General features: G+C 35.5%; 1 protein-coding gene across 1 annotated transcript in view; it reads right to left on the reverse strand.

Moving 5' to 3' along the window:
- Window positions 1-678: 678 nt before the first annotated feature.
- CCDC83 (coiled-coil domain containing 83) overlaps window positions 679-26,621 on the reverse strand; it is a 74,032-nt gene continuing 48,089 nt past the window's right edge. Inside the window, exons 9-12 of the mRNA XM_007490855.3 lie at window positions 20,544-20,665; window positions 16,304-16,371; window positions 3,476-3,648; window positions 679-865 (exon numbers count right to left, since the gene is read on the reverse strand). Coding sequence (XP_007490917.2) covers window positions 704-865; window positions 3,476-3,648; window positions 16,304-16,371; window positions 20,544-20,665 — 525 coding nt within the window. The 3' untranslated portion in view covers window positions 679-703. The remainder of the gene's footprint in view (window positions 866-3,475; window positions 3,649-16,303; window positions 16,372-20,543; window positions 20,666-26,621) is intronic.

Genomic DNA, 26,621 nt, shown 5'->3' on the forward strand with positions numbered 1-26,621 from the left:
CCACAGGTATAGTATTAAGATTAAATGAACTTAATACATTGGATCCTAATGATATTTGTATGGATGGCCATCTCTTCATTGTCTAGTGGTGTTTTGTTCAAGGAAAGAAGGAATCAAATGAGATAACAAATACAAAAGCTTGTCAAATGAAGGGCACTCTGAAAATAAAAGATAATATATAATTGGCCAAATATATGCTGCCCTTCCTCCCCACACCTGGCTTCCATCAAACATCAATGGAGCCTTACAACATCCTAATTTGGGATCTTTATCTATCTTTTTAGATTTTCCTTTCAAAGAAATTTTATTTTAAGGGTTTGGTCTATATTTGGACCAACCAGTGCAGTTCAATCCTACATAGGAAAGTGGGGGGTGGAGGGGGAAGGAAATATGCTTTTTTGTAGTGTCTGTTATGTACAAGGGACTGTATAAGCACTTTACAAATATGATCTCATTTGATATCTAAAATAGGATTTTAGTATGGTATTAAGGAAATAGCCTTTCACTGTGCCACTCACCCACTTGGAAATGAATAGCTGAATAACTGAAACTTTCATTTTAATTACAATTATGATATACTTTTAAAAAGAGCAATGTTTTTAAAAACTGGTTTGAGAATAGATCAAAACTTCAATAAACAGTGAATTTATAAAATATATGACCTTGACAATGGAAAAGTGTTTTTTCATTTGTTAGTCTATATTTATTTCAAAGAACTAATCATCCTATATGTGATGACACTCCCTTCTTTCCCAGCATCTTCCCACTCTTTCTTAGTCACTTCTTCTATAGATTTATGAATAGGCTTTTTCTGCCCCTCCAAACTCATTAACTTCACCTCCAATGGGCCCAAATCAGTATATTCCTGTGGGGACAAGACAAGAAAAGGGAAGACAAAGAGTTATCTATCCAACTACAGGACAAATCCAAGACTGATCAGGGATTGAGGTTTCTTTGGAATAGAGTCATCCTTTATCTGAAGTGTTGTTCTGTAGGATAAAAAGGTTTTTCCCTCCAGTAATTTTCTATTTCTAGATGGCCTTAAATCAACACATTTCTTCATGCGTCATGCAACATTTTTTACTTTTCAAAATTCAATTTTATTTTTTAAGATCTGAATTCTTTCCTTCCATCATGCCCCTCCCTTTCCCTTCTCCCCATTGAGAAAGCCAAGGAAAACAAAACCTATTACAGCCATGTATAGTTAAACAAAACAAGTTTGTTCTTTGCACATATAATAATTTTCATTGTTAAGATGACTGTTAGAATACACATAGTCTTAATACAATTTTTTTTTATTATAAATGTTCTTAAAATAGAGTTGTGTCCTATTCATATGTAAAGGTGATCTGGAATTACTGGAATCTGCTACTCCTTTCATTTGTATGTATAGTCATCACTTGAGAATCTTGGGGTATTTTGTGAAGAGGGGGAAAATTATGCCCAGAAACCTAGCTTTCTAGGACCATTTCCTATATCAGAAGTCAAACAGTACACAGAAATTACCATGAGCCCATATTTTCTAGTATTTCAAAGTTTATCAAATAATTTCCTCAAATAATTCCATTAGGTAGACAGCGTAACCATTATTGCCCCCACATTACAGATGAAGAAATAGAGACACACAAAAGTTTGTCTCACTTTCCCAAACTCACATAACTAGTAGGTGAGACAAATCTGGGACTCAAACACAGGACTTCTAAATCCGGAAAAAGGGATGTTTTCTCCATACCTTGCTTCCAACACTGAATAATAATTCAAGAAGGTAATCTTCCGAGAAGAGAGTGAGTCATAGTAATCACAGTATATTCCAAAAGCAAATACCCAAATCTTTTTTTGGATTACTTACGACTTTAGATTGTTTACACCATGCTTCCTAGCTTCATTCAATAATGGAGAATTGGTGATATTTATAAAACATTTCTAATGGTGAGAAAGTAGGCAAGTGACAGATGAGATACCTAGTGGCATCTAAAATATAGAAATCCAAGTATTCTTTATCAAGGGAAGCCTGTAGAATATGCTGATCCAAATATATTATTGCTAGATACAGAGTTAGTGCAATTGATTTCATGCCAGTATCCCTTTATCTGGGCATTAGGTCCCTAAAGGAGCTAAAAAATGAGGCCAGAATTCAGGGACTTTGAGCAAATGCTTTTGGAGTTAGGAGTGAGCTACAGGTAAAATGCAGATCCCACTTATTCATTACTCTTTATCACTGGCTCTCATTCCAGCTTGGGGCTCTGTTTTGAGGTCAAGAGGGAGAAGAAGGATGGAACAGAGTGTGGATGTTGTTGCATCCAGAGGGGGGATTCCACTTTAGATTTCAGCCAAAATGGCCATGTAGTCCCTCATGTCTATTCTCAGTCCTCTGCTCCTATCTTTCTTATCTCTTAGCACAATGTCTGGTCCAAATTGGGTCCTTAATAATGTTAACTGATGAACTGATTCGTTCTGTAGCCATTCCTGGCCTGGGAAAGATTTCCCCATCCATTCACCAATCAAAATCTCTTCCTTCCTTTACGGACTAACTAGGATGCCACTTCCTTCATGAAGTCTTCCCCAGATCTGAAAACGAGCTCAGATTTCTTTAGCATTTTCCTCAGATTTCTCCTTTGCCATCACCATCATCCCTCTTTTTTCCTTGCATCCCAGTTGTTTGTAATATTCGTTCTTTACCCCTATTAACCTGTGAGTACCTTGAGTCAAGCTTATGTTATATCAACATTTCCTAGTACGGGAACTTCCACACAGAAGGTGCTTTAAAAAATGTTCACTGTTGAATTGAATCAAACAAAGCCAGCTATGCATGTATGGGAAAAAAGGTTCTCTCCAGAGTAATGTGTGTGAACGGTGGGTCCGTTTTGCCTTAGATTTGCAAATACTGTAATGTGTCTTTTAAGAATTGGCTTTCTGAGAGCTCTCAGAAAATGTAATGGATTGCAAGCCAGAAAGTTCTGGCTTCTGATCCTGACTGGCATATCCTGGCTATATGACCCTGGGCTAAAAGCACTTTTCTACACTGTAAACTGTTATTTATATATTGGTATATTGGTTGTTGTTGTTGTTGTTTTTAAACCCTTACCTTCTGTCTTGGAGCCAATACTGTGTATTGGCTCCAAGGCAGAAGAGTGGTAAGGGCTAGGCAATGGGGGTCAAGTGACTTGTCCAGGGTCACACAGTGATCCTTGGTATATTGTTTTTTAGACATGAAATCATAGGTCTAGTCCCTTATCCCTTTTCTTATAATAATTTAGCCACTAATAAGATACTATCTTAAATTAAACAAGAGGGCAGCGAGGTAGCACATTGGAGAGAGCACCAGATCTAGAGTGGAGAGGACATGGGTTCAAATGTGACCTCAGACACTTAACCCTGATTGTGGGGTACTTACTGTTGTTCCATCTAAGAGTTGACACTAAGAACGTAAGGGTTTAAAAAAAATTAACTAGTCTATAGTATTATGAAGCTTTACCTCAAAATCCTTTTCATCTTCACATAACAAATAATGTAGATCAGAAGCACCAAATTCAATAAATGATTCACTTTCACTCTCTTCTGCTTTGTCTTCCTCATCTTCATAAAGAAAAGCCAATCTTTCCGACAATGTAAGTTGTTCTGAGTCTTTTTTCTCTAAGGGTTCTGGTTCTAAATTCATTTTGGGGAAAGATAGAACAATAATGTTTATATAGAACTTTGAGTAAATAAAAATAAAAAAGATTATGTGTCTTTAGAAAGATTTAAATTGGCATGTAAGAATTAAAGTACAGAATTGTTTGTCTTGGGAAGAATTATTCCCATGTTTCAGAAATATTGAATAACATTTCTTCCTGTGAAATATTAGTAATGATATTGAAACATATGAGAAAAGTTTCTAAGTGCAAAAGAGAAGAAATCTTTTTGAAAGACAGACTTCAGAGACTGGTTATCTAGATTAGTGGATGTGAGGATTTAAAAATAAACAAAGCTCCCTAGTGCCTCTGATGTGAACTTCTAGCTCCTCAGCCTGGTACTAAAAATGTTTTACAACCTATTACCAGACTATGTTTCCAGACTTATTTTTTCCAATTTGAAAAATTATAGACTTAATAACCACCACCACCACCACAAAACATTTAAATTAACAAATGCATAAAGAAAAGTATGTGCAAAAACACAAACTTCACATTGTTTACAATTTGTTTTAAAATATATAAATTATATATGTGTGCAAATATAAATACCCTCTGCTTTTGAGTTCTCTTTGGATTTATTTTACTTAAATACTTTTTTCTCTTAACTTTGTGGCTTATTTTTTAAAATGTAATCATAGTATGAATTCTCTTTTCATCTCCATATATTTCCCTTATTTTCTTTATATTTTTGATATTTGTCATTTCTAATAACATAATTGAATCCATTACATTCAAATATCATAATCTACTCAGCCATTTCTCACACTCATTTCATGTGTTATTTCTAGTTATTTTGTCGTTACACAGTTTCCATGAATATTTTCATGCATTAACAGCCTTTTACCCTCTCAATAAATCCCTTAGGGCTTAATCCTAGTAATGGGATCAGACAATGAGCATGAATGGCTTTATAACTCTTAAGGCATATTTCCTTCTTGTTTTCTAAAAAACAATTCACAACAGCTCTAGCAATGTAATATTAAGTCTGTTTCTCCATGTTCCTATCAGCACTTAATTTGATCAGTTTAATGAATCCATCTGGTTCTCAGTTAACAAACATTACCGGGACCATAGTTAGCTAGGTTGGTCCTTGGGCAGCAGACACAATCTATTGCCAGGAAAATACTCTTCAAAACCAAGTCTTTCCAGCTTGCTCATACCCAGGAGAACTTTTGTTCTAATGCCACCACCCTTCAGGAATGCAGGCTTAGCTCTATAGTGTGATGAATTCATGGAAGGTTTTTACAGAGTATTTATGTTCTCTAAACCATTGTAGTCCCACCAGAAACTATATTTGGATTATGTGTATGCTCAGGCTTAGATTTACTACTAAACTCATGCAGGTGTGTGTGGGCTCTCTAGAAAGCTATCCTACCTAAGATTCTATTAATCTCCTTAACTTCTTCCTTATTTATTTTTTTATTAGATTTATTTAGTTCTAGGAGGGGAAAAGTAAAGTCCCTTACTATTATCATTTTATCATCTATTTCTATCAGTTTCTCATTTAGTTTTTTCTTCTAAAATCTGGATACTGGGTAGAATCAAGATGGTGGAGAAGGTGCTGGAACCTATCTGATTTCTACCAAATTACCCTCCAAAAAGCTATAATACCTCAAAACAAATTCTGGAGCAGCATAACCCACAAAAAAGACAAGGTGAAATAATTTTTCAGCCCAAAGCAACTTAGAAGGCTGGCCTGAGGGATCTAATGCAATGTGGTGGAGGTGGAGTGCAGAGCACCAGGGGTAGGACTCACCTAGGCAAAAGGCCTTGGGCACAGCTGAAATAGCAGCAAAGGCTTCTGGAACTCCCAACCACAGACAGTAAGGGGAAGGGGGGGTCAGAAAACTTCTCAGATGGAGATTACAGGGGTCCCTTTTCTGGCTCTGGGTACAAGACTCTTGTCATATTGCCCAAACACAAAATCAGGTCACAATCCTGGGCCACAGTGCCAGGGAAAAGGAAGATAAGCATCAGCATATATCATCCACAGGGGAGCAAGGGACCCTGGTCACAGTTGCAAGGGGTAAAAGAGCATTTGGGTCACAGACCACAACACAGGCCCAGAGAATATTAAACACATTTCTCCTTACATCACACCACCTTGGAAGAATTGAAAGCAGATAGATCTCCATTGCCAGCTCTGAAGGCAGCTGTACAAAGAACCTGAAACTTGGAAGAATGGTCCCTTTAACCACAGTTATAAAACCCAACTTGAACAGTTTTTTAAACTAAAAGAAAAGAAAAAGGGAGGGAAATGAGCACACAAGAACAACAACAAAAAGAAACTCAATACAGAAAGTTATTTTGGTGGCACAGGGGAGACCCAAATTCAGAAGAAGACAACAAAGTCAATATTGCTGTATCCAAAGACTCCAAGAAAAATGTTAATCACCCTTAAGCCCAAAAAGAATTAATAGAGCTCAAAAAGGATTTTAACATCAAATAAATGAGGTACAAAAAATATTTGGAGAAGAAATAAGAATGATATAGGAAAACATGAAAAAAGAGTAAACAGCTTGGTAAAGGAGGCTCAAAAAATACTGAAAAAACTAATATTTTAAAAATAGAAAAGGCCAATTGGTAAAAGAGGCACAAAAATAAAAAAGAGAAGAACTCTTTAAAAAGCACATTTGGCCAAGTAGAAAAAACTTTATATATATATTGGACCTTTGCAAAAAGTGGTACAAAAATTTGCTGAGGAAAGAGCTCTTTACAAAGTAAAATTGGCTAAATGGAAAAGGAAATACAAAAGCTCACTCAAGAAAATAATGCCTCAAAAATCAGAATTGGGCAGTTAAAGCAAATGATTCCATGAGATATCAAGAAACAATGAAACAATGTCAAAAGCATGAAAAAAATAGAAAAATAGGAAAAACAACTAACCTGGAAAATCAATCCAGGAAAAATAATTTAAGAATTATTGGACTGCCTCAAAGCCATGATCAAAAAGAGAACATAGGCATCATCTTTCAAGAAATTATCAAGGAAAACTGCCATGATATTCTAGAACCAGTAGACAAAGTATAAGTGGAAAGAATCCATTGATCACTTTCTGAAAGACTCCAAAAGGATAATACTCAGTAATAATATAGCCAAATTCTAAAACTCCCAGGAGGAAAAATATTGTGAGCATCCTAAAAGGAACAGTTCAGAGCCACAGTCAGGATAACACAGGACTTAGCAGGTTCTATAATTAAAGGATTAAAGGACATGGAATATGATATTTCAGAGGGCAAAGGAGCTAGAAATTCAACTAAGAATCACGTATCTAGCAAAACTAAGCATAATGCTTATGGCAAAAAAAATAGGTATTCAATGAAATAGAGGATTTTCAAACATCCCTGATGAAAACATCAGAGCTTAATGGAAAATTTGACTCTCAAATACAAGATTCAAAAGAGTCATATAAAGGTAAACAAGAAAGAGAAAACAAAAGACATTCAATAAGGTCAATTGTGTATAACTGTGATATTGAAATCACTTTATATATATTAATTTAAGGTCACCAAGGAATTCACTTATGTAATTCCTAAATGAAATACTCAAGTCAGCTGCCAAATTTTTATGGTATTTTAATTACAACAGGAGGAAGAAAGTATTAGAGGGAGAGAGAGAGAGAGAAGGAAAAGGGAGAGAAGTAAATAAGTTTAACTCAGAACCACTCTGGCTCAGGCTGAGCCAAAGCGGGTGTTTAGGCCTTGGATAGCCAAGGGAGGGAAAAGGATCAGTCCTTATCATTCACGTGACCAATCTGAAGGAAAGCAGTCCATGGGGCTCCTCCAACCCAAAGCACCAGCCTCGAACTGATTCTAGCCCTCCTCACAGGAAGTCCCAAGAACTCCAGAGCTTTCTCTACCTCACTTTCTGCACCTCACATGTGCCAGTGGTGGCTCTAGGTTGACCTAGGACCACCCAGAGTTCTGTCCTTTTTTTGCACATGTCTGTTGAAGGCCATATTCTCAAATAATTAAATCTTGAGTTTGCTGCAGCCCTTCCTAATCTTGTTACACTGAGTAGGGTGGAGAATGTAGTTTCCAAGACCTGATTCTGTTATTCCAAGTATCTCTATTGTTATTGATCAGGAAATAGCTAAATCCGATCTTCTAAAGAATGGTCTGAATAGGGTGGAGTAGTTTTGAAATTCACATATCTCTTCATGGGGAGATGTTTCTTCTAACACCAAAGAACTTTATTTTTTTAATTAGGACAATTAGGAGTATACATAGACAGAGGGCAAGAGTATTAGTTTGAATATGAGATGATATAAAAAATTAAATTAAATTAAGGCATGAGAAAGAGGAATACATTGGAAGAAGGGGTAAGGAAAAATAGAATGAGGTAGATTTTCACAAATAAAAGAGGCGTGAAAGAGCTTTTACAGTGTGAGGGGGGAAATGGGGGAGGTGGGGAGGAGAGCATCTGAATCTTTCTCTCATCAGAACTGGCTAAATGAGAAAAGAGCATACACAACCAATTTAATATGGAAATCTATCATCCCTACAGAAAAATAGGAGGGTAATAAGAGTAGGACTGATAGAAAAGAGAGCAAAAATTGGGGGAAATGGAGGTCAGAAACTAAGCAGAGCTGAATAGGATGTCAAGTAGTAGACAGTAATCTTAATGGTGCAATTTTTTTTACAAGTCTCTCCAATAAAGGCCTTATTTCTCAAATACAAAGAAAAATGAGATTAATATATAAGAATATGTCATCCCTCAATTTATAAATAGTCAAGGGATATAATCAGGTAGTTCTCAGACAGTAAAATTAAAGCTCTCTATAATCATGCAAAAATGTTCTTTATCACTATTATTTAGAGAAATGCAAATTAAAACAACTCTGAGGTACCATGCCACACCAATCAGATTGGCTATTATAACAAAAAAGGATAATGACAAAACTTGGAGGAGATATGGAAAAGCTGGGACACATATTCATTGTGGGGGGATTGCGAATTGATTCAATCATTCAGGAGAACAATTTGGACTTCTGTTCAAAGGGCTATAAAAACAGTATATATACCCTTTGACGCAGCAATACATTACTAGGTTTGTATATATCAAAAAGATTTTTTTAAAGGGAAGGACCTATATGTACAAAAATACTTAAAAACAGTTCTTTTTAGTGATGCAAAGATTTGGAAAGTGAAGAGTCACCCATCAATTGGGAAATGGCTGAGTAAGTTATAGTATTAGAATAATATTGTGCTATAAGAAGTGACAAGCAAGAAGAGATAAGAAAAACCTGGAAAGATTTACATGAATTGAAGCAGAGTGAAATAAGCAGAACCAGGAGAACACTACACACAGTGACAGGAATATTTTACAATAAACAACTGTGAATAACAGCCATTCTCAGCAATGCAATGATCTAACACTATCCCAAAGGACTCATGATAAAAAAAATTCCATCTATTTCTAGAGAAAAAGAAATGAGTCTGAATTCAAACCAAATCAAACTTTTTTTCACTTCCTTAAATTTTTTTTCTCTTTGAGTTTCCTTCCATAAAAGGCTAATTTGGGAAAATGTTTTATATGATTGCATAGTAAAATCTATATGAGATTGCTTATCATCTCAAAGGGATAGAAGTTTGGGGAAGAGGAAGGAGGGAGAGAATTCAAGACTCAATATCTTTGAAAAATGTTGGAAACTGTTTTTATATGTAATTGGGGAGGGGAATAAAGTAAAATTTTATCCAAAAAAAATCTGGATGCTATAAATTTTGGTATATTTAGGTCTACTATTCATAATGCTTCATTTCTCCTAGACTTTGCCTCCCAACATAATATGGTTACCCTGTCCATCCCTTTCATTAATATGCATTTTAGTTCCAACTCTGTCAGAGACCATGACTGCTATTCCTGCCTTCTCTGAACCAGCTGAAGCATAGTATATTCTGCTCCAGTCCCTCACATTCACTCTACAGTTATAAAATAAGTGTCTCTTCTTTTCAGTGCATTTCTTATAAACAATACCTTGCCATGTCCTGATTTTTTATACTTTGTGTTATCCAATTTCTTCTCGTAGATGAATTCATCTCATTTACACTTTGTGTCATAGTTACAAGCCATGCATTTACATCTATTTTATTCTTCTTCACTGTTTCCTCTCCTCTTCCTTTCTTTTTGACATATCCCTCCTCAGGTATCTAATTTCCTTTGACTTAACCTCTTCAATTTATTCCCCCAAATCCTTCCTTATCCTCTCCCTTTGCCCTCCTGGCTTCAAATTCACCCACCTTTCCAAAGGTACCTCCCTTGTTCCTTCCCTCTTATCTTTTAATTCTTATTCTATACACTTTTCCAAAAATCCTTTCCATATCTCCCCAACCATGCCCTCCTACTTCTTGTTATGAGTTTGTTCCAAAAATAACATCCCTATCTTGTCCTAAAGGTCCCTCCCTATTCTCTCATATTACACTCCTACTACTTGAGATTCCTCTTTCCTCCCCTTATTCTTATCTTCTCCTTATCCACTCCTTATCCACTTGCTTACCTTTCTCTTAACCCACTTTTCCTTTTCTTATTTCCTCAATTTGCCTAAGGGGAACACCAGTCCCTTCCTTTTCCTATTCCCCTTCCCTCCTATTTCTCTGTAGGTTAAGATTTTAACCTTGCCATTCTCTCTTTATCCCTGGTCTGATGAGAGTAGAGCTCTAATACTACTAGCCCCCTCACCTACTTCTCCCCTTTTTTATGGCAGTTCTTCCACTCATTTCTCCCCTTCATATGAGATAGCCATTCCACCTTGCCTATTCCTATTCTACTCCACTACCATTTGACTCATTCCATTCCATTATACCCCATTCCCAGGGGTCATAGATGACATTTTCCCATACAGGAATTAATTTGGCCTTTTGGATTGCTTATGACTAGTCTTTCATTACTTTTGTATGTTTCTTATAGATAAAAATGTCTGCTGAGTTCTGGGTTTCACCCTAGGAATAGCTGACACTCCTTTAGATCATTAAGTATCTGTTTTCTATCTTTTATAATTATGCTCATCTTTGCTGGATATGTTATTCTTGGTTGTAAGGCCAGGTTTTTTTGCTCTATGAAGTGTTGTGTTTCATGTCCTGCATTGTTTTAATGTTGCAACTGCTAAATCTTGTGTTATTCTGACTAAAGCTCCATAAAATTTAAATTGTTTTTTCTTCTTCTTGTTTGTAGTTTTCTCCCTTAACCTGGGAGCTACAGAATTTAGCAATAATGTTCCTGTGCATTCTCATCTTTGGGTCTCTTTGGGTGGTGATCAGTGGATTTTTTCATTTTTATTTTAACTTCTGATTCTAGAATGTCAGGAAAGTTTTATTTGAAAATTTCTTGAAATATTTTCTCTAGGCTGGTTTTTTATTTTTTTTTTTGTTAATGGCTTTCAGGTAGTCCAATAAACAGATCTCTTCTGGATCTATTTTCCAGGTAATTTGTTTTTGTGATAATGTTTCATATTCTATTATTTTACTTTGATTTTGCTTTATTATTTCTTATTGTCTTAGGAAATCATTAGCTTCCCTTTGTCTAATTCTAGTTCTTAATACATTATTTTCTTCTATGAGTTTCTAATGCTGGAAGACTAGACCACTGTGACCTCTTTCTGCTCCCCCTTTCATTTTCTCTGGAGAATGCAGGCATATCTAGAAATCTGTCTCTCATACTTTGCATGACCATTTTTGTCAAGTGGTATGCTGAGTTTCCTTAGTGGTCTAATTATGACAACAAGGCTGAGGATGATTAGAGGAGTAAGGTGAACTTCTGAGGCACAATTATAACTGATAAGATGATATGAATCAAATGTTTCTTTCTTTAGCTGAAGTCTATTCCTTTCTTACAATGGCAAAAGTTATGTTCCATGAGCCCTCTGCTATCACTTCTCCTGGTGCAGAGCTTATTGGTTTCTGAATGTATATTTGTCTTCCTAACCATGCTCTCATAACTTCCTTCACTCCAGACTCTAAACTTCTCTCATCTGTGGGTCTGCCATCTCCCCCCACCCATACATAGGGATGTGGAAAGACCAATAGCTATGCAAAATACACTCTTGTTTCCCATGCATATTATTTGTTTCTGCTTTTTCATGATTACTTTGAAACCATCAACATTACCACCATCATGTAATACAGACATATTATTACTCCTTCCATTGTTTAGCCTTGGCAGGCTTTCTCTGACTGAGATCTTAGTTTTCTCAAGTAACTTGGGGATAGGCGAATTTTTAAGTTGAAGATTATTTTTGCAGCTCCACCTTGGTAAATAATACCTTGCTTCAAAGCTACCACCACATCTAGGCAAGACCACGGTACTGTAGTATCTACAGTGAAAAAGAACATTTCCATAAAGTACAATTCCAATGTTCAATTCTTCTTTACTCTTTTTACTTGCTGGTATAGTAGACAGAGTATGGGACCTGGAGTTAGGAAGACCTGTGCTCAACTCCAAGATTAGGAGCCAGATTTAAAAATCTGGGAGTCATCTGCATAGAGATGATCAATAAACTTTCAGGTACTGATGAAGTGTCTCAGGAATATTGTAGGGAAAGAATAAAAGAGGGAACTGAACAGATCTTTGGGAGTATACTTAGAGGGTAAGATTTTGATAATTCAATAAAGGATTCTGTGAAGGATCAGTCATACTAGAGCAGAACATAAAGAAATAACATGAAAATTAAAGAAAAGAAAGGATATAGTATGAAAAGGTAGTCAACAGTGTCAAATGCTATAGAGAAATTAAGAAGGATGTAACATTTAAAATAGTTGTCTGCCATAAACTGTGGCAGTTAAAAGAGTGGGAGCCATAAACCGTTATAATTAAAATTGTTGATGTCATAAACTGTAGTGAGTTAAAATAGTGGAAGATATAAATTATATTAGATATAAGAGTGGGTGAGTAAATTTGACTGCAGAAAATATGTTTCACTACAGTATCTTGGTTTTTTAATCAAATATAAGGTGGTCGCCAGGGAATATATTCCCAATCATGAATATGCCCAAGTCAACTGGGTTTTATAGAGAATTTAATTAATAATACAATGAGTAATCAAAGAAAGAGAGAGAGAGTAAGAAAGGAATAAGTATGAAGGGCCTTAAGTTAACATGGCCTAGACCTGAGTCTTAAGAGAAGGAGATCAGTCAGTCAGTCTTTTATCATTCACCACAAGGTCTGTCTAAGCAAGGATTCTAGTGACACCAGGCCAGCTCCATCTCAGTTGACTTCACCAGAGAGAGTTCCAGCCAGAGTCCTCCTCAAAGAGAGATCCAGTCAGAGACTGTTTCAAAGGGCCTCTCTCCAGAGCCTCCAGAGGGACAGAGTCCCCTCAGAGGAGCTCGAGCAAGACCTCCTTAGAGATTGTTCTCCAAGAGCTTCCCTTTTCCAGAGCCTCTCTCAAGAGATTCTTCCCAAGCGATCCTCATCAGAGCCTTCTCCAAAAGGATTCCCCAAAAGGATTTTCCTCAAGCGATCTTCCTCAAAAGGATTCTCATCAGAGATTTCTCCAAAAGGATTGTCCATAAGAGATTCTGCTTTTTCTTATATAGGGGGTTTTCTCCTATGTCACCTCCCCTAAGTCCTTACATCTACCAATCACAGTAGATGTTTTCCAAAGGACAACCCATTCTAAAAACACTGCTGGGTCGACCAATCCCTTTAGGAGAAAACCTCTGAGTATGTCTGAACCAGAGAAAACACAGCTGAGTAGACTAATCCCCTCAGTAAGTCTGAACCAGAGAAAACACAGCTGAGTCGACTAATCCCATCAGTAAGTTTTCACCTCTTTGCTCCTGGCAAGTTTACAAGTTGCCCGACCTATATAGGTACCTAGCATCCCATTGTTTCAATTCTAAAAACAGGCATGGCTCAAAGAACTCCTTGCCTCATTATAAGTATGGGTCTAAGTACTTTCATTGTTTAGCAAGGAGTTTTCTCCCCTAAAGCAGTCTTAAGTATTGGTGGAGTAGAGGTCCTCTCATTTCTGATCCTGGCGAGTTCTCACAGTCAAAATGGGGAATGTTCCCAGTAGGGAATTGTTCCAATTGAGAATTCCCCATTGGGGAAAATTTTTAACATTCACAAGTCTGAGAAATTTCAAGATTTACCAGGATGAGGACTTGAAAAAGGCCATTAGATTTGGTGATTAAAAGGTCACTGATACCTTTGGAGAGAGCAGGTTTGAGTGATTCAGTACTTAAGTAATAAGAGGAGAGGATGAAAATAGGGGGGAAGATTGGGGGTTGTGTTAATTTATTTGTTTGCTGACAGCAGGGGAGATAGAGACTGAAAACTGGAGAGGTCAGGAGTACTGAAGGGCCAGTCTGCTGGGGTAAATCAAAATAGATACTATTGAGTGTAGAAGTAGAAGAGTTATCCTTAATTAAGAGAAGGACCACTTGATCAAAAACTATAATAAAGGAAGAACTAATTGAGATGAAGGATGAGAAAGCTCACAAGTGACTCCTATTTTCTCAGTCAAGTATGGGGTAAGGTACTCTATTAAGAAGGTACCAAGAGGGGCTTCAAGACAAAAGAGAAGAATACTATAGTTACTTTGAAGTGTACAATAGAGAATCCATTAGAAAGAAATATGGGCAAGAATTGCCATGGGTTAATGAGAGTCCATTTAAAATTATATGACAGAAATTTATAGTGGACCCAATCAACATAATTGTGTGAATTTCTCCATTTTCAATTAATACCACATGACTAGGAGTGGGAAAGGATGGTAACAATAATCCTGAGTCTGGTCAGGGTTTTTCACTATATAAGCAGGACAAGGGGGCAAAGGGGTTTGATATAGAGGCCAGTATATAATGGAATAGTTAACTATAGGGAAAGGAAGTGAAACCAAAAGTGGAGTGAGGGTTAAGAGAGTTCTGAGGTGTAGAGATTTTGGAAGTCATGGTGAGGAAGCCAAATAGATTTAATAGAAATGATGAGAGGAGCTTATGGCTAAAGCAAAGAATTCCAGAAATCTTGATCATGGAAGTAGCACACCTGTTGATGATGGTGAGTGAGTTCAAGAGTTTGGCCTCCTAGTTCTGGGTTTTGCTGAAATGGAGCAGCAGCTGAGAAGATTGAGGAAAGCATGATATTGGTTATTTGTTTTCTAGTACAAAGAACATCAAATTATTTCATTTAATCCATATGTTGGCAGGAATTGCTTCTACAATATTCTAAGCAAGTAGTCAAAGAGCCTCTATTGGAAAGTTTTTCTTAATATTGAGCTAAAATCAGCAGAGATCGGATTCAAGTTCTTCCCTGAAGCAGACACATTTCATCTCAGTCTTGCAGATAATTAACATTTTTATGGGTGATCATTTACATTCACTCACACTTTGAGCACTTGGTACACTTGTGCTCTCCAGGCACTCTCTCCCTGTGGAGCTTTCAGGGAGCTCAGAAACTTGCCGTTCAGACATGCTGTGGGATACAGAATCTGAGTGGATTTTCTCATCAAGGCTTTCCAATACTGGTATTGCTGCAAGTGGTACACTAGATAGAGTGCTGGGCCTAGAACCAGAAAAGACTTAAAACTTCCAAAGGCAATGCAGAAACTACTAATCAGTGAGCACTGATATATTCTTTAGGTTCAAATCTGGCCTCTGACACTCGCTGTGTGACTCAGGGCAAGTCACTTAATCTTTGTTTTCTTCAGCTTTCTCAATTATAATATGGGGATCAATAATAGCATCTACCTCCAAGGGTTGTTGCAAGGATTAAAGGTGATAATATTTGTAAAGTGCTTAGGATAGAGCCTGTGTCTGCCTTTTCATAACCCCATTTGGGTTTTCTTGGCAAAGAGTGATTTGCCATTTTCTTCACCAGATCATTGTGCAGATGAGGAAACTGAGTCAATTGGGGTTATGTGACTTGCCCAGGGTCACACAGCTAGTTAAGTGTCTGAGGTCAGATTTGAATTCAAGAAGATGAATCTTCCTGACTCCAGGTCCAGCACTCTATACACAGGCAACTTGGCTGTTCTTGGTGTATAATAAATACTATATAAATATTTGTTTCCTACCCATCCATCCCTCCATACCCAATTCTTTTAGAGTCAGAATCAGTCTATAGTGAGCCCTGACCACCATCTTTGCATAAATCCAGGAGACTTCTTTCTTCCATATTACCCATACATCCAATATTCTATCTCCTTTACACAGACTCACTTTCTTATTCTGTATTCTCTACTCACTTTTACCATTGAAGAACATACTTTACTTGAAAAACCTCTTTATTTTTCCAGGGACCAATTTTTACCACCATGCTTTGGCATTAGGACCAAAGGCATTTAGTAATGCCTCCTAAGGTAATAAAGGGACTAATAATTTGTGAGTACTAATGTTTTTAAGGTACACTTAATGTTCTGTCTTTGCCAACATCCTCAGGTTCTTGTAACTGAGAAGTGTTCAACTTGCCACAAATTTTGTACAGGGGCTGTCCACATGTAATGATGCATCCACTTTCTCTCCAAATCATAGCCTGCTCCTCCTATTAGGAAGCAAAGGGAACTTAAGCAACTGTCTATTATCAAAATCATTCCTCTTTTATCAACTTTCCTTGAAAGTCTAGGACTGTAAGTGAAACCTATAATTATGGTTTTGGTGGCTTTTAAGTTCCACATCATCATTAAATAATAATACCTGGTTGTACTTCCTCATGCGAAACTTCCGTGTGAGTTAAGCCAGCTCCTTGGGTAAGGAAAAGAGGCCTAAAAGGAGAAATAATAAAGGAAGAAAATTGAATTCTATTTTGTTAATAGGCAATTTTTGATATTTATTCACTAAAACATGTTATATATAAATTACATACAAAAAGAAATAATTTAGAAGCATTCATTAAGGATTATATATATATATGTTCTTGGCAATGGAAATAAAAAGATATACTACAGACCCTTCTCTCAAAGAGTTTATAAGGACAAAACACACACACAAACATATAATGTAAGGGAGAATCTATTAAATGTTAGAGAAAGGAAATATAAGGAGGAGAATACTTTTACATTGAGAAGGGAAAGAAGACTTCATGGAAGAGGAGACATCTCAGTTGGATGTAGAAGGAAATAATGGAATTTAAGAGAGGGGATATCCCTTAAAGGAATAAGAGATGGAAAGAACAAAGTCTCAGAGGTAGGACAAGACGGACAAAAATAAAGCATATGGAGGAATGTAGTTTGACTATAAGGAACAATATATGAAGAGAAATATACTAACAAAAACCTATCAAGGTAATATCAAACAATATTATAGAGTTCCAGGATCAAGAATTTATATTATTTGGACTGGGGAATCATTGCAGGTTTTTGAGTGGAAGAGTAAAATCTTTAGTGTAATGATTACGGAACTTGGAGCAAAGGAAGATTACACTGGTAGACATGTGAAGGACAGATTGGAGAAGGGACTGAAAAGGAAGGAGCTTCCTATAATAATCTAAAGAAGAATTTAGATCCCAATCCAAGGTCACTGCAAGCAGAATAAAAATAAGGGGACAGATGGATCCAAGATGTTGAAGTGAGAACACCAAATGGAATCAACTTCTTCATACACCAAAATAGCAACAATAACAATGAATAGAAACACCAGAGACTTTCTGCCAAGACTGCTATCAACATAGGAGATTGAATACCCAGCTCCTACATATTTACTCCAGGAAAATTCTGAAATTTTCACTCTTAATTCTACAACAGAACCCCCCCCCCAAATTAATCTTTTGCTAATTTCAATTTTAATGAAACTAATAGATCACATCAGATAATATAAAAACAAAAATCTTATATGTATATCAAAATAAGCAATATGTAGTCAGAGGAGTACCTAAAGGGAACTTCTTACCTTAAATATATATATATATAAAAGAAGAGAAAGGTAACTGAGTCTGAACATAAAAACCAAATGAGGGGGAAAAAAATCAAGATTAGAACAGATATTCAATGCAATTGAAAATAATAAAACAATTAAAAGCTAAACCCAAGAGCTATTTTTAAAAAGACTAATTGACAAATAAAAAGGACAGAACAAAGTCAAAGTACTGAAATTTTGTATTCTCTTCCTATTCCATAGAATGGAAGTTCCTTGAGGTCAAGAATTTTGTTTTGTTTTGTTTTGCCTTTGTATACCTAATTTCTAAGCACAAAAAAGAAATAATATGAATTAAAATATTGCAATCCAATCCAAACCAATTTGGCTAAAACTATCAAGCAAGTAATGAGTGCCCACTATGTGTAAAATACTGTGCCAGATTTTGAGAATAATTTTTTTTAAAAATCCTTGCCTTCCACCTTGGAATCAATACTATGTATTGGTTCTAAGGCAGAAGACTGGTAAGGACTAGGCAATGGGTATTAAATGACTTGCCCAAGGTCACACAGCTAGGAAGTGTCTGAGGCCAGATTTGAATCTAGGACCTCCCATATGTAGCCCTGGCTCTCAAGCCACTGAGCTACCCAGATTATCCCTGGGAATACATTTTTAAAATGAAAAAAAAGTCCCTGCCTTCAGGGAACTTAATGAAAGGCATAAGATCTAAAGAGAAAAGTCTGTACATGATAATTTAAGACAGAGCAATATTTTGTAAGACCTAAGGGGATAGGGCAGAGTCAAAATGGCAGATTAGGGGCAACCACTCGACTTCAGGGGATAATGGGCCCTTCCTGAGGCAAGACCAGAGCACAGACCAAGAAAATAGTGACCATACTTCTCCCAGAATTATACCACATTAGAAGCAACAAAAACCTGTAGTCCTTCAGAATTTGCTCTGAAAACAGCAGCACAAACTCCCTGACGTTTGTAACAGTGCCTCCCTGTCCAAAAGTAAATAGAACCCAATTTGAACATGAAGTTCAAAGTCAAGAAATAGGCTAGAAAAATGAGCAAACAACAGAAAAAGAAACCAACCATAAAAAGCTGGTGTAGTGACAAGGAAGATCAAGAAACAAATTAAGAAGATAATGTAAAAATAGCTACCTAAAAACCCTCAAAGAAAAATGCTAATTGGACCCAAACCCAACAAAAATACCTGGAAGAGTTAAAGAAAGAGATAAGAGTGGTGGAGGAAAAGTTGGAGAAAAATGAGAATGATACAAGAAAATCATGAAGAGAGAATTAACAGCTTGATAAAAGAGGTCCTAAAATATTTTAAGAGAACACCTTAAAAAGCAGACTCAGCCAAGTGGAAAAGGTGGTTAAAAAGTTCACTCTTTATAAAGCAAAATTTGTTAAATGGGAAAAAATCTCACTAAAGAAAATAATTCCTTAAAATTTAGAATTGGGCAAGCAGAAACTATGGGGCATCAAGAAATAATAAAATTAAAAGGATGAAAAAATAGAATGAAATATGACACATCTCATAGGAAAAACAATTAATCTGAAAAATAGATCAAGGTGAGAGATCATTTAAGAATTATTATGACAACAAAGCCATGATCAAAGAAAGAACTTAGAAATCATATTTCAAGAAATCATCAAGGAAAACTGCTTGATATCTTAGATCCAGAAAGTAAAATAGAAATTGAAAGAAACCACTGATCACAGGCTGAAAGAGATCCCAAAATGAGAACTCCTAGGAATTATTATCGTCAAATTCCAGACTTCCCAGGTTAAAGAAAAAATACCTCAAACAGCCAGAAAGAAACAATTCAAATATCATGGAACCATTAAATAGGGATAATGATACTTGCAATATATATTTTTCACATGGCTTTGAGGAAAGTGCTTTATAAATTATTTTTATCATCTTCATTACTGAGGTATTATATATGAGAAATACAACCAAAGTGTTATGAGTTTGAATGATCATTTCCAGCTGAGGCAGAGAAGGCATCATGGAAAAAGGTGCCACTTGGGCTGAACCTTAAAGGATATTACATTGTGATAGGACAAAGTACTCAGGTAAAAACTCTCCAAATGGCCCTAACATGTCTTTATGCCTGGATCCCCATTTTCTTACTGACTTTTCACATACTACAAGTTCATATAGAATGCTTTACCTGTTATGAATTCTTATCATTTCGATCATTTTATACTCTCAAAAAATCATATTGTATTTGTTTAATTTGTTTTTCCCACCACCTTTTAAAAATATATGACTAATAAACTATTTTTTATTTCATTTTGCCAATATAATTCTGAATTCTAAATTTTCTACTATTTAGCCCCTTTTCCAGGGTGGAATAACAGACTGTTTTGTTACCAAAATAAATAGAATGTTCAAAGTCAAGCATAGTTTTAAAAAAATAATTTTTTAAAATTCTGGAATGTTTGCTTTGACTCTATTCCTAATCCTCAAGCAAGTAGTTTTATGACCCATATTAGCAGGATCCTCCTAAGATCCTGTGGAATGGAGATTCAATGAACTCTTTCCATAAAATGCCTTTCCAGCAATTTTGCTAAATGCTAACCTTTTCATAAAATCTAAAATAACTACTGGCTCTGACACTAACCCTGATAATGTTTCACCAAATTGTGCATTGTACCAGTTATCTCTCTGGTTCATCTTAGAGCACAGTGCAATTGAAGCCAAGGTCATGAGTCTGATATGCATATGAGTTATTTCGTTTTACTCTATTTCAGGACCACAGGCTAAACAGAGGCCAGAAGTCTTGCAAGTAAGTGTTTTTATTCTAAAAGAGAACCAAGAAAAAGAGTTCAGATTTATCAGCATAAGTAGAAAATCTTCCCATAGCTCTTAGTTTACTCTTGCTAAATCAATATTATCCTCTACTTGCCATGCAAAAAATATTATTTTTATAATAATAGCAGCATCAGCCCTTGCCTTCCATTTGTCTATTGAACTCTGGATAGACTTAAGCACTTAAATAAACTAACTTAACTTTCACAGTTAAATGAACAAAATGACATTTCTAAATGTATTAATGACCCTCACCTGGGTATTTTGAGATCTACAAGTTTGCAATTGAATAGTTGACTTAAAAGCAATAAGTTTTCTTCTTCTAGAAGGTGAACAGTAGCTTCCAATTCTGCTACTTCTTTCTTATGAACTTCAACCTACCCCAAAAGGAGAGGAAAGAAAGAATATCTATATCTTAATAATAGTCTATATTTATGTAGTGCTTTGTGATCACAAAACAACCTTTCATTTGGTCTTCACAACAACTATGAAATGAGCTGGTATATTATCAGTACTGCCATTTTACAAATAAGGAAACCAACCCTCAGAGGAAATGTCTTGCCAAAGGGTACATAGCTAGGAAGAGGTAGAGACAAGTGTTGAATCTAGGTCTTCTGACACCAAGTTCTCTTTTCACTAATTGTTATACAATGCCAAGTTCTATCAAATTTTAAAATAATATTTTATTTTCTCCAATTATATGTAAAATAAATTTAAATATTTATTAAAAATTTTTTTGTTTCAAATTCTCTTTCTCCCTCCCATCTCCTTCCTTTTTCCTGACATAGTAATCAATCTGACATGGATTTTACATATATAATCAAATAAAGCATTTTTACATATTGATCATATTATGAAAGAGATCTCAAACAAACAACAACAAAAAAAGAAATATAGCTTGTTTTGATCTCTGCATTCAAACTCTTATCAGTTCTTTCTCAGAAAGCAGATGGCATTTTTCATCAAGAGTCTTTGGGATTGCCATCACATATTTCTTAGAAGGACTAGGTCATTCACAGTTGTTCATCAAAAATAGTGCTGTGATTATGTACAATGCTCTTATGGTTCTGCTCACTTTACTTTGCATCAGTTCACATAAGAATTTCCAGGTTTTTCCAAAATCATTCTGCTCATCATTTCTTATAGTACAATGGTATTGAATTACAATCACATATTACAACTTGTATAGACATTCCCAGTTGATCGACAATCCCTCAATTTCCAATTCTTTGCCACCACAAAAAGAGCTACTATAAATATTTGTTTACAAATAGGTTAATTTCCCTTTTAAAAATACTGACCTACTAGTAGTATTGCAGGACTAAAGGGTATGAACAACTTTTGAGTTCTTTGGGCATAGCTCCAAATTGCTTTCTAGAATTGTTAGTTCAGATCACAAATCTACCAACAGTGCATAGTGTCCAAATTTTCCCACATCCTCTCCAATATTTCTAATTTTCTTTTTCTGTCTTTTTGGTTGACCTGAAAAATCTGGTATCAAAGTTGTATTAATTTGCATTTCTCTAATCAAGAGTGATTTAGAACATTTTTTTCATATGACTACAGATGACTTTGATTTTTTCATCTGAAATATACCTGTTCACATCCTTCAACTATTTATCAATTGGAAAGTGACTTATATTTTTATACATTTGTCAGCTTTTCTAAAAGAAATTCATCTGTTAGAATAGAAGGTATATTCATCTTAGAGAAAAGTTAATCTCTCTACTCATTTCTGCATTTGCTTTGATCTTACTCACTTTAGGAGGAATTGATAGAGATCTTTTCAAAATGATTTGTACAATATATAGGTATGACCACAAAATTAGAGAAGTTTCCTTCTCTTAAAACCTTGAATTAGTCTCTACCTTGCTTTCTTCATCCCTAACCTTTTCTAAACCCTGGTGACAAAGCTATGGATTTGGGGCATGGGGAAACCAAGAGTAGATATCAAATGTGGGCATTTCTTTTTAGGTGAAAATGGCAGGGCTACCCATAGACCTCATCTGTTACAAACTATATGCAGCACAAAGGAATCTAGTTATGCCCCAAATGATTTATGGAATTGTTTTTGTTAGACAAGTGAAAGTTGTAAACCTCTCAACTTTCTATACAATATATTTAAGGCTTATCTTTGTGGTGGGAACATTTTGAGCTGTGCCAGATCTGATCACATGAAATGGAATTGGAGAAAGTGAGTAGATTAATTGGAAATAGGATCATAAGATCATTTATAGTGACCTGAATGAACTCCCCCCCCCCCAGGTGCCCATCTGGTTCAGGAATGGCCTTTTCTTCTCTTATTATGCTCCTGACTTAGGACCAAGATAGGAGTTGAAAATAGGCATAGAAGGATGTGTGTAATTCTGTGTTCCAGGTATTTTCTATGTCTAACTTTGTGTCACAAAATTAAATTCAAGTTGTTTTTAGTTATCATTCCTTAAGATCAGAGATGTAGAGCTGAAAGAGACCAACGAGGCCAATTCAATCAAATTTCTTTATTTTACAGATAAGGAAACTGAAGCATAAAGATTGACTTGTCCATAGATATTATGTGTCTTGGAAGATATTTGAACTCAGGTCTTCCTAACTGTCAGACACTCTACGCACTCTAGGCTGCCTTTAATATTTAAGCATTTTTCATGCTTCCTGTTTTGTTGATCCCTTAAAGATAATGAAGATAGCTAAATATATTTTTAATCTGGATTAGTAAACAGAGTTAAATTCAAAATTGTAAAAGAACTTGCTAATGCTTTGGAAACTCATGTTTAGATTAGTCTTCATCAGTTGTATTTTGATAACACTCACCTTAAGAGCATGATGTCTTTTTCATTAAGTCCCTCCACAAGGGTAATATTCTAGTGCCTTACTGTGGAGTGCAAATGACCTCAAAGCCCAAATACAAGGAACATAAGCTCCAGTGGACTATACCAAGAGGAAGATATTTGAAGCATTATCCTACAGAAAGATTTTATTTGCCATGGCCATATGCTATCATCTTTTCTCTTTCCTCCCTTTCACAACCAAATTCCTTGAAAAAACCAACTATATACTTTACCTCTACTTCCTCAATTCTCATATACTTCTGAATTCTTTTCCATCTGGTTTCTGGAAACTAAATAATCTAATTCTTCAAAACTAGTGGGTCAAAGAAAAAATCAAAGAAACAATTACTGAAGCAGGGATGCCCATTATCACCACTACTATTTAACATTATACTAGAAATGCTAGTGGTAGCAATTAGAGAAGAAAAAGAAATCGAAGGGATTAAAGTAGGCAATGAGAAAACTAAACTATCACTCTTTGCAGATGATATGTTGGTCTACTTAAAGAATCATAGAGAATCAACTAAAAAGCTAGTGGAAATAATCAACAACTTTAGCAAAGTTGCAGGATACAAAATAAATCCACATAAATCATCAGCATTTCTATATATTTCTAACACAACCAGGCAGCAAGAATTAGAAAGATAAATTCCATTTGAAATCACCATAGACAATATAAAATATTTAGGAACCTATTTGCCAAGACAAACACAGAAATTATATGAACACAACTACAAAACACTTTCCACACAATTAAAACTAGATCCAAATAATTGGAAAAACATTAATTGTTCATGGGTATGGCAAGCTAATATAATAAAAATGGCAATCTTACCCAAATGGATTTACTTATTCAATGCCATACCTATCAAACTACCAAGAAACTTTTTTTATTTAATTAGAAAAAACTATAACAAAGTTCATTTGGAAGAACAAAAGATCAAGAATATCAGGAGAACCAATAAAAAAATGTGAAGGATGAGGGCCTAGCAGTACCAGATATTAAACTATACTATAAAGCAATGGTCATCAAATATGGTACTGACTAAGAGATAGAAGGGAGGATCAATGGAATAGACTTGGGATAAATGACCTCAGCAAGATTGTATTTGATAAACCCAAAGATCCCAGCTTTTGGGACAAGAAAGCACTATTTGACAAAAACTGCTGGGAAAATTGGAAAGCAGTATGGGAGAGATTAGGTTTAGATCAACATCTCACACCCTATATCAAGATAAATTCAGAATGGATAAATGACTTGAATGTAAAATAGGCGAAAATAGAATAGTATACCTGTCAGTCAAGGGAAAGGAAAGAATTTAAGATGAAGTAAGAGATAGAGAATATTACAAAATGTAAAATGAATAATTTTGATTACATTAAATTAAAAAGGTTTTGTACAAACAAAACCAAAGCAACCAAAATTAGAAGGGAAACAACAAATTGAGGGAAATCTTTATAATAAAAACCTCTGAAAAAGGTCTATTTTCTCAAATTTATAAAGAGCTAAGTACAAAAAAAGTCAAGCCATTCCCTAATTGATAAATGTGCAGGGGACATGAATAGGCAGCTTTCAGATAAAGAAATCAAAATTATCAATAAGCACTTGAAAAAGTGTTCTATCTAAATCTCTTATAATTAGAGAAATGCAAATCAAAACAACTATGAAGTATCACTGCACACCTATCAGATTGGCTAACATGACAGCAAAGGAAAATAATAAATGTTGGAGGGGATGTGGCAAAATTGGGACATTAATGCATTTCTGGTGGAGTTGTGAATTGATCCAATCATTCTGGATGGAAATTTGGAACTATGCCCAAAGGGTGCTAAAAGACTACCTGCCCTTTGATCCAGCTATACCACTGCTGAGTTTGCATCCCAAAGAGATAATAGGGAAAAAGAAGTGTACAAAAATATTCATAGCTGTGCTCTTCATGGTGGCAAAAAATTGGAAAATGAGGGGATGCCCTTCAAGTGGGGAATGGCTGAACAAATTGTGGTATATGTTGGTGATGGAATACTATTGTGCTCAAAGGAATAATAAAGTGGAGGAATTCCATGGGAACTGGAACAACCTCCAGGAACTGATGCAGAGTGAGAGGAGCAGAACCAGGAAAACATTATACACAGAGACTGATACACTGTGGTACAATCGAATGTAATGGGCTTCTCCATTAGTGGCAATGCAGTGATCCTGAACAACTTGGAGGGATCTATGAGAAGGAATACTATCCACATTCAGAGGAAAAACTGTGGGAGTAGAAACACAGAGGAAAAAACAACTGCTTGATTACATGGGTCAAGGGGAATATGATTGAGGATGTAGACTCTAAATGAACATCCTGGTGCAAACATCAACAACATGGAAATAGGTTCTGATGAAGGACACATGTAATACCCAGCGGAATTGCAGGTCGGCTACGGGAAGGGGTGGGGGGAGGGGAGGGAGGGAAAGAATATGATTCTTGTAACAAAGGAATAATGTTCTAGATTGAATAAATAAAAAAAAATTTAAAAACTTATTATAAACACCACAAAATGGATGAACAAATGCTCCATGAAATGATGTTTTTGTTGTTCCCCAGTTGTGGGGTCTCAACTTTAAGGTGGAATTATGATTCCAGAGTGATGGCAGAGAATGGAAAGGGAGAGTTCAACACAGGGAAAAGTTCCCTTAATAGTCTATGGGTTCCTTTTATAATTGTCTGTTGTATTTAATAAACTTCTTCCATGTTCCATCTCATGATACCTTGGTGCTGCAAAGGAAGTAAAGACACCCAAATTAGAGCAAAATACATGAAATTCCATATTATGAGAAATGCTGACTTGCAAGAAAGGGAGGTACACTTATAAGAGGTCACCATTGTAATATTAATTTTTAGCCTTTGAAGTACTAGTACTGGCTGGTACACAAGACATTGTTGGGACTTTAGATCTTTACAAATTATTTACAGAAAACAGGAATGATTGAACACATTTTGGGTTATGATGGTGATGGAATACTATTGTACTATAAAAAATGATGAACAGAATGATTTCAGAAAAAGCTGGAAGAACCAACAGGAACTGATGCAGAGTGAAATAAGCAGAACTGGGTGAATCTTGTACACAGTAATGTGTACATTAAACAATAAAACAAAATATTGTCTAATGATCAACTGTGAAAGACTTGGCTACTATCAAAAATAAAATGTTCTAGGACAATTCTAAAGGACTTATGACAAAGAATGCTATCCACTTCCAGAGAAGAGCTGTTGGAATCAGAGTGCAAATCAAAACATACTATTTTTCACTTTTGTTCATTTGTGTTTTTATTTGGGGGTTTTGGTTTTATATGAATATTTATTTACAACAATGACCAATACGGAAGTGAGTTTGCATGATAATTCATGTATAACCCAGATCAAATTGCTTACCATCTCTGGGAAGAGGAGGAAAGGTAGGCAGGAAGATAGTTTGGATGTTATAATTTCAGAAATGTAATTGGGAAAATTTTATTTCTCCA

This window comes from Monodelphis domestica, chromosome 4, assembly GCF_027887165.1.
Source record: "Monodelphis domestica isolate mMonDom1 chromosome 4, mMonDom1.pri, whole genome shotgun sequence".
In the NCBI taxonomy this organism is placed as follows: domain Eukaryota; kingdom Metazoa; phylum Chordata; class Mammalia; order Didelphimorphia; family Didelphidae; genus Monodelphis; species Monodelphis domestica.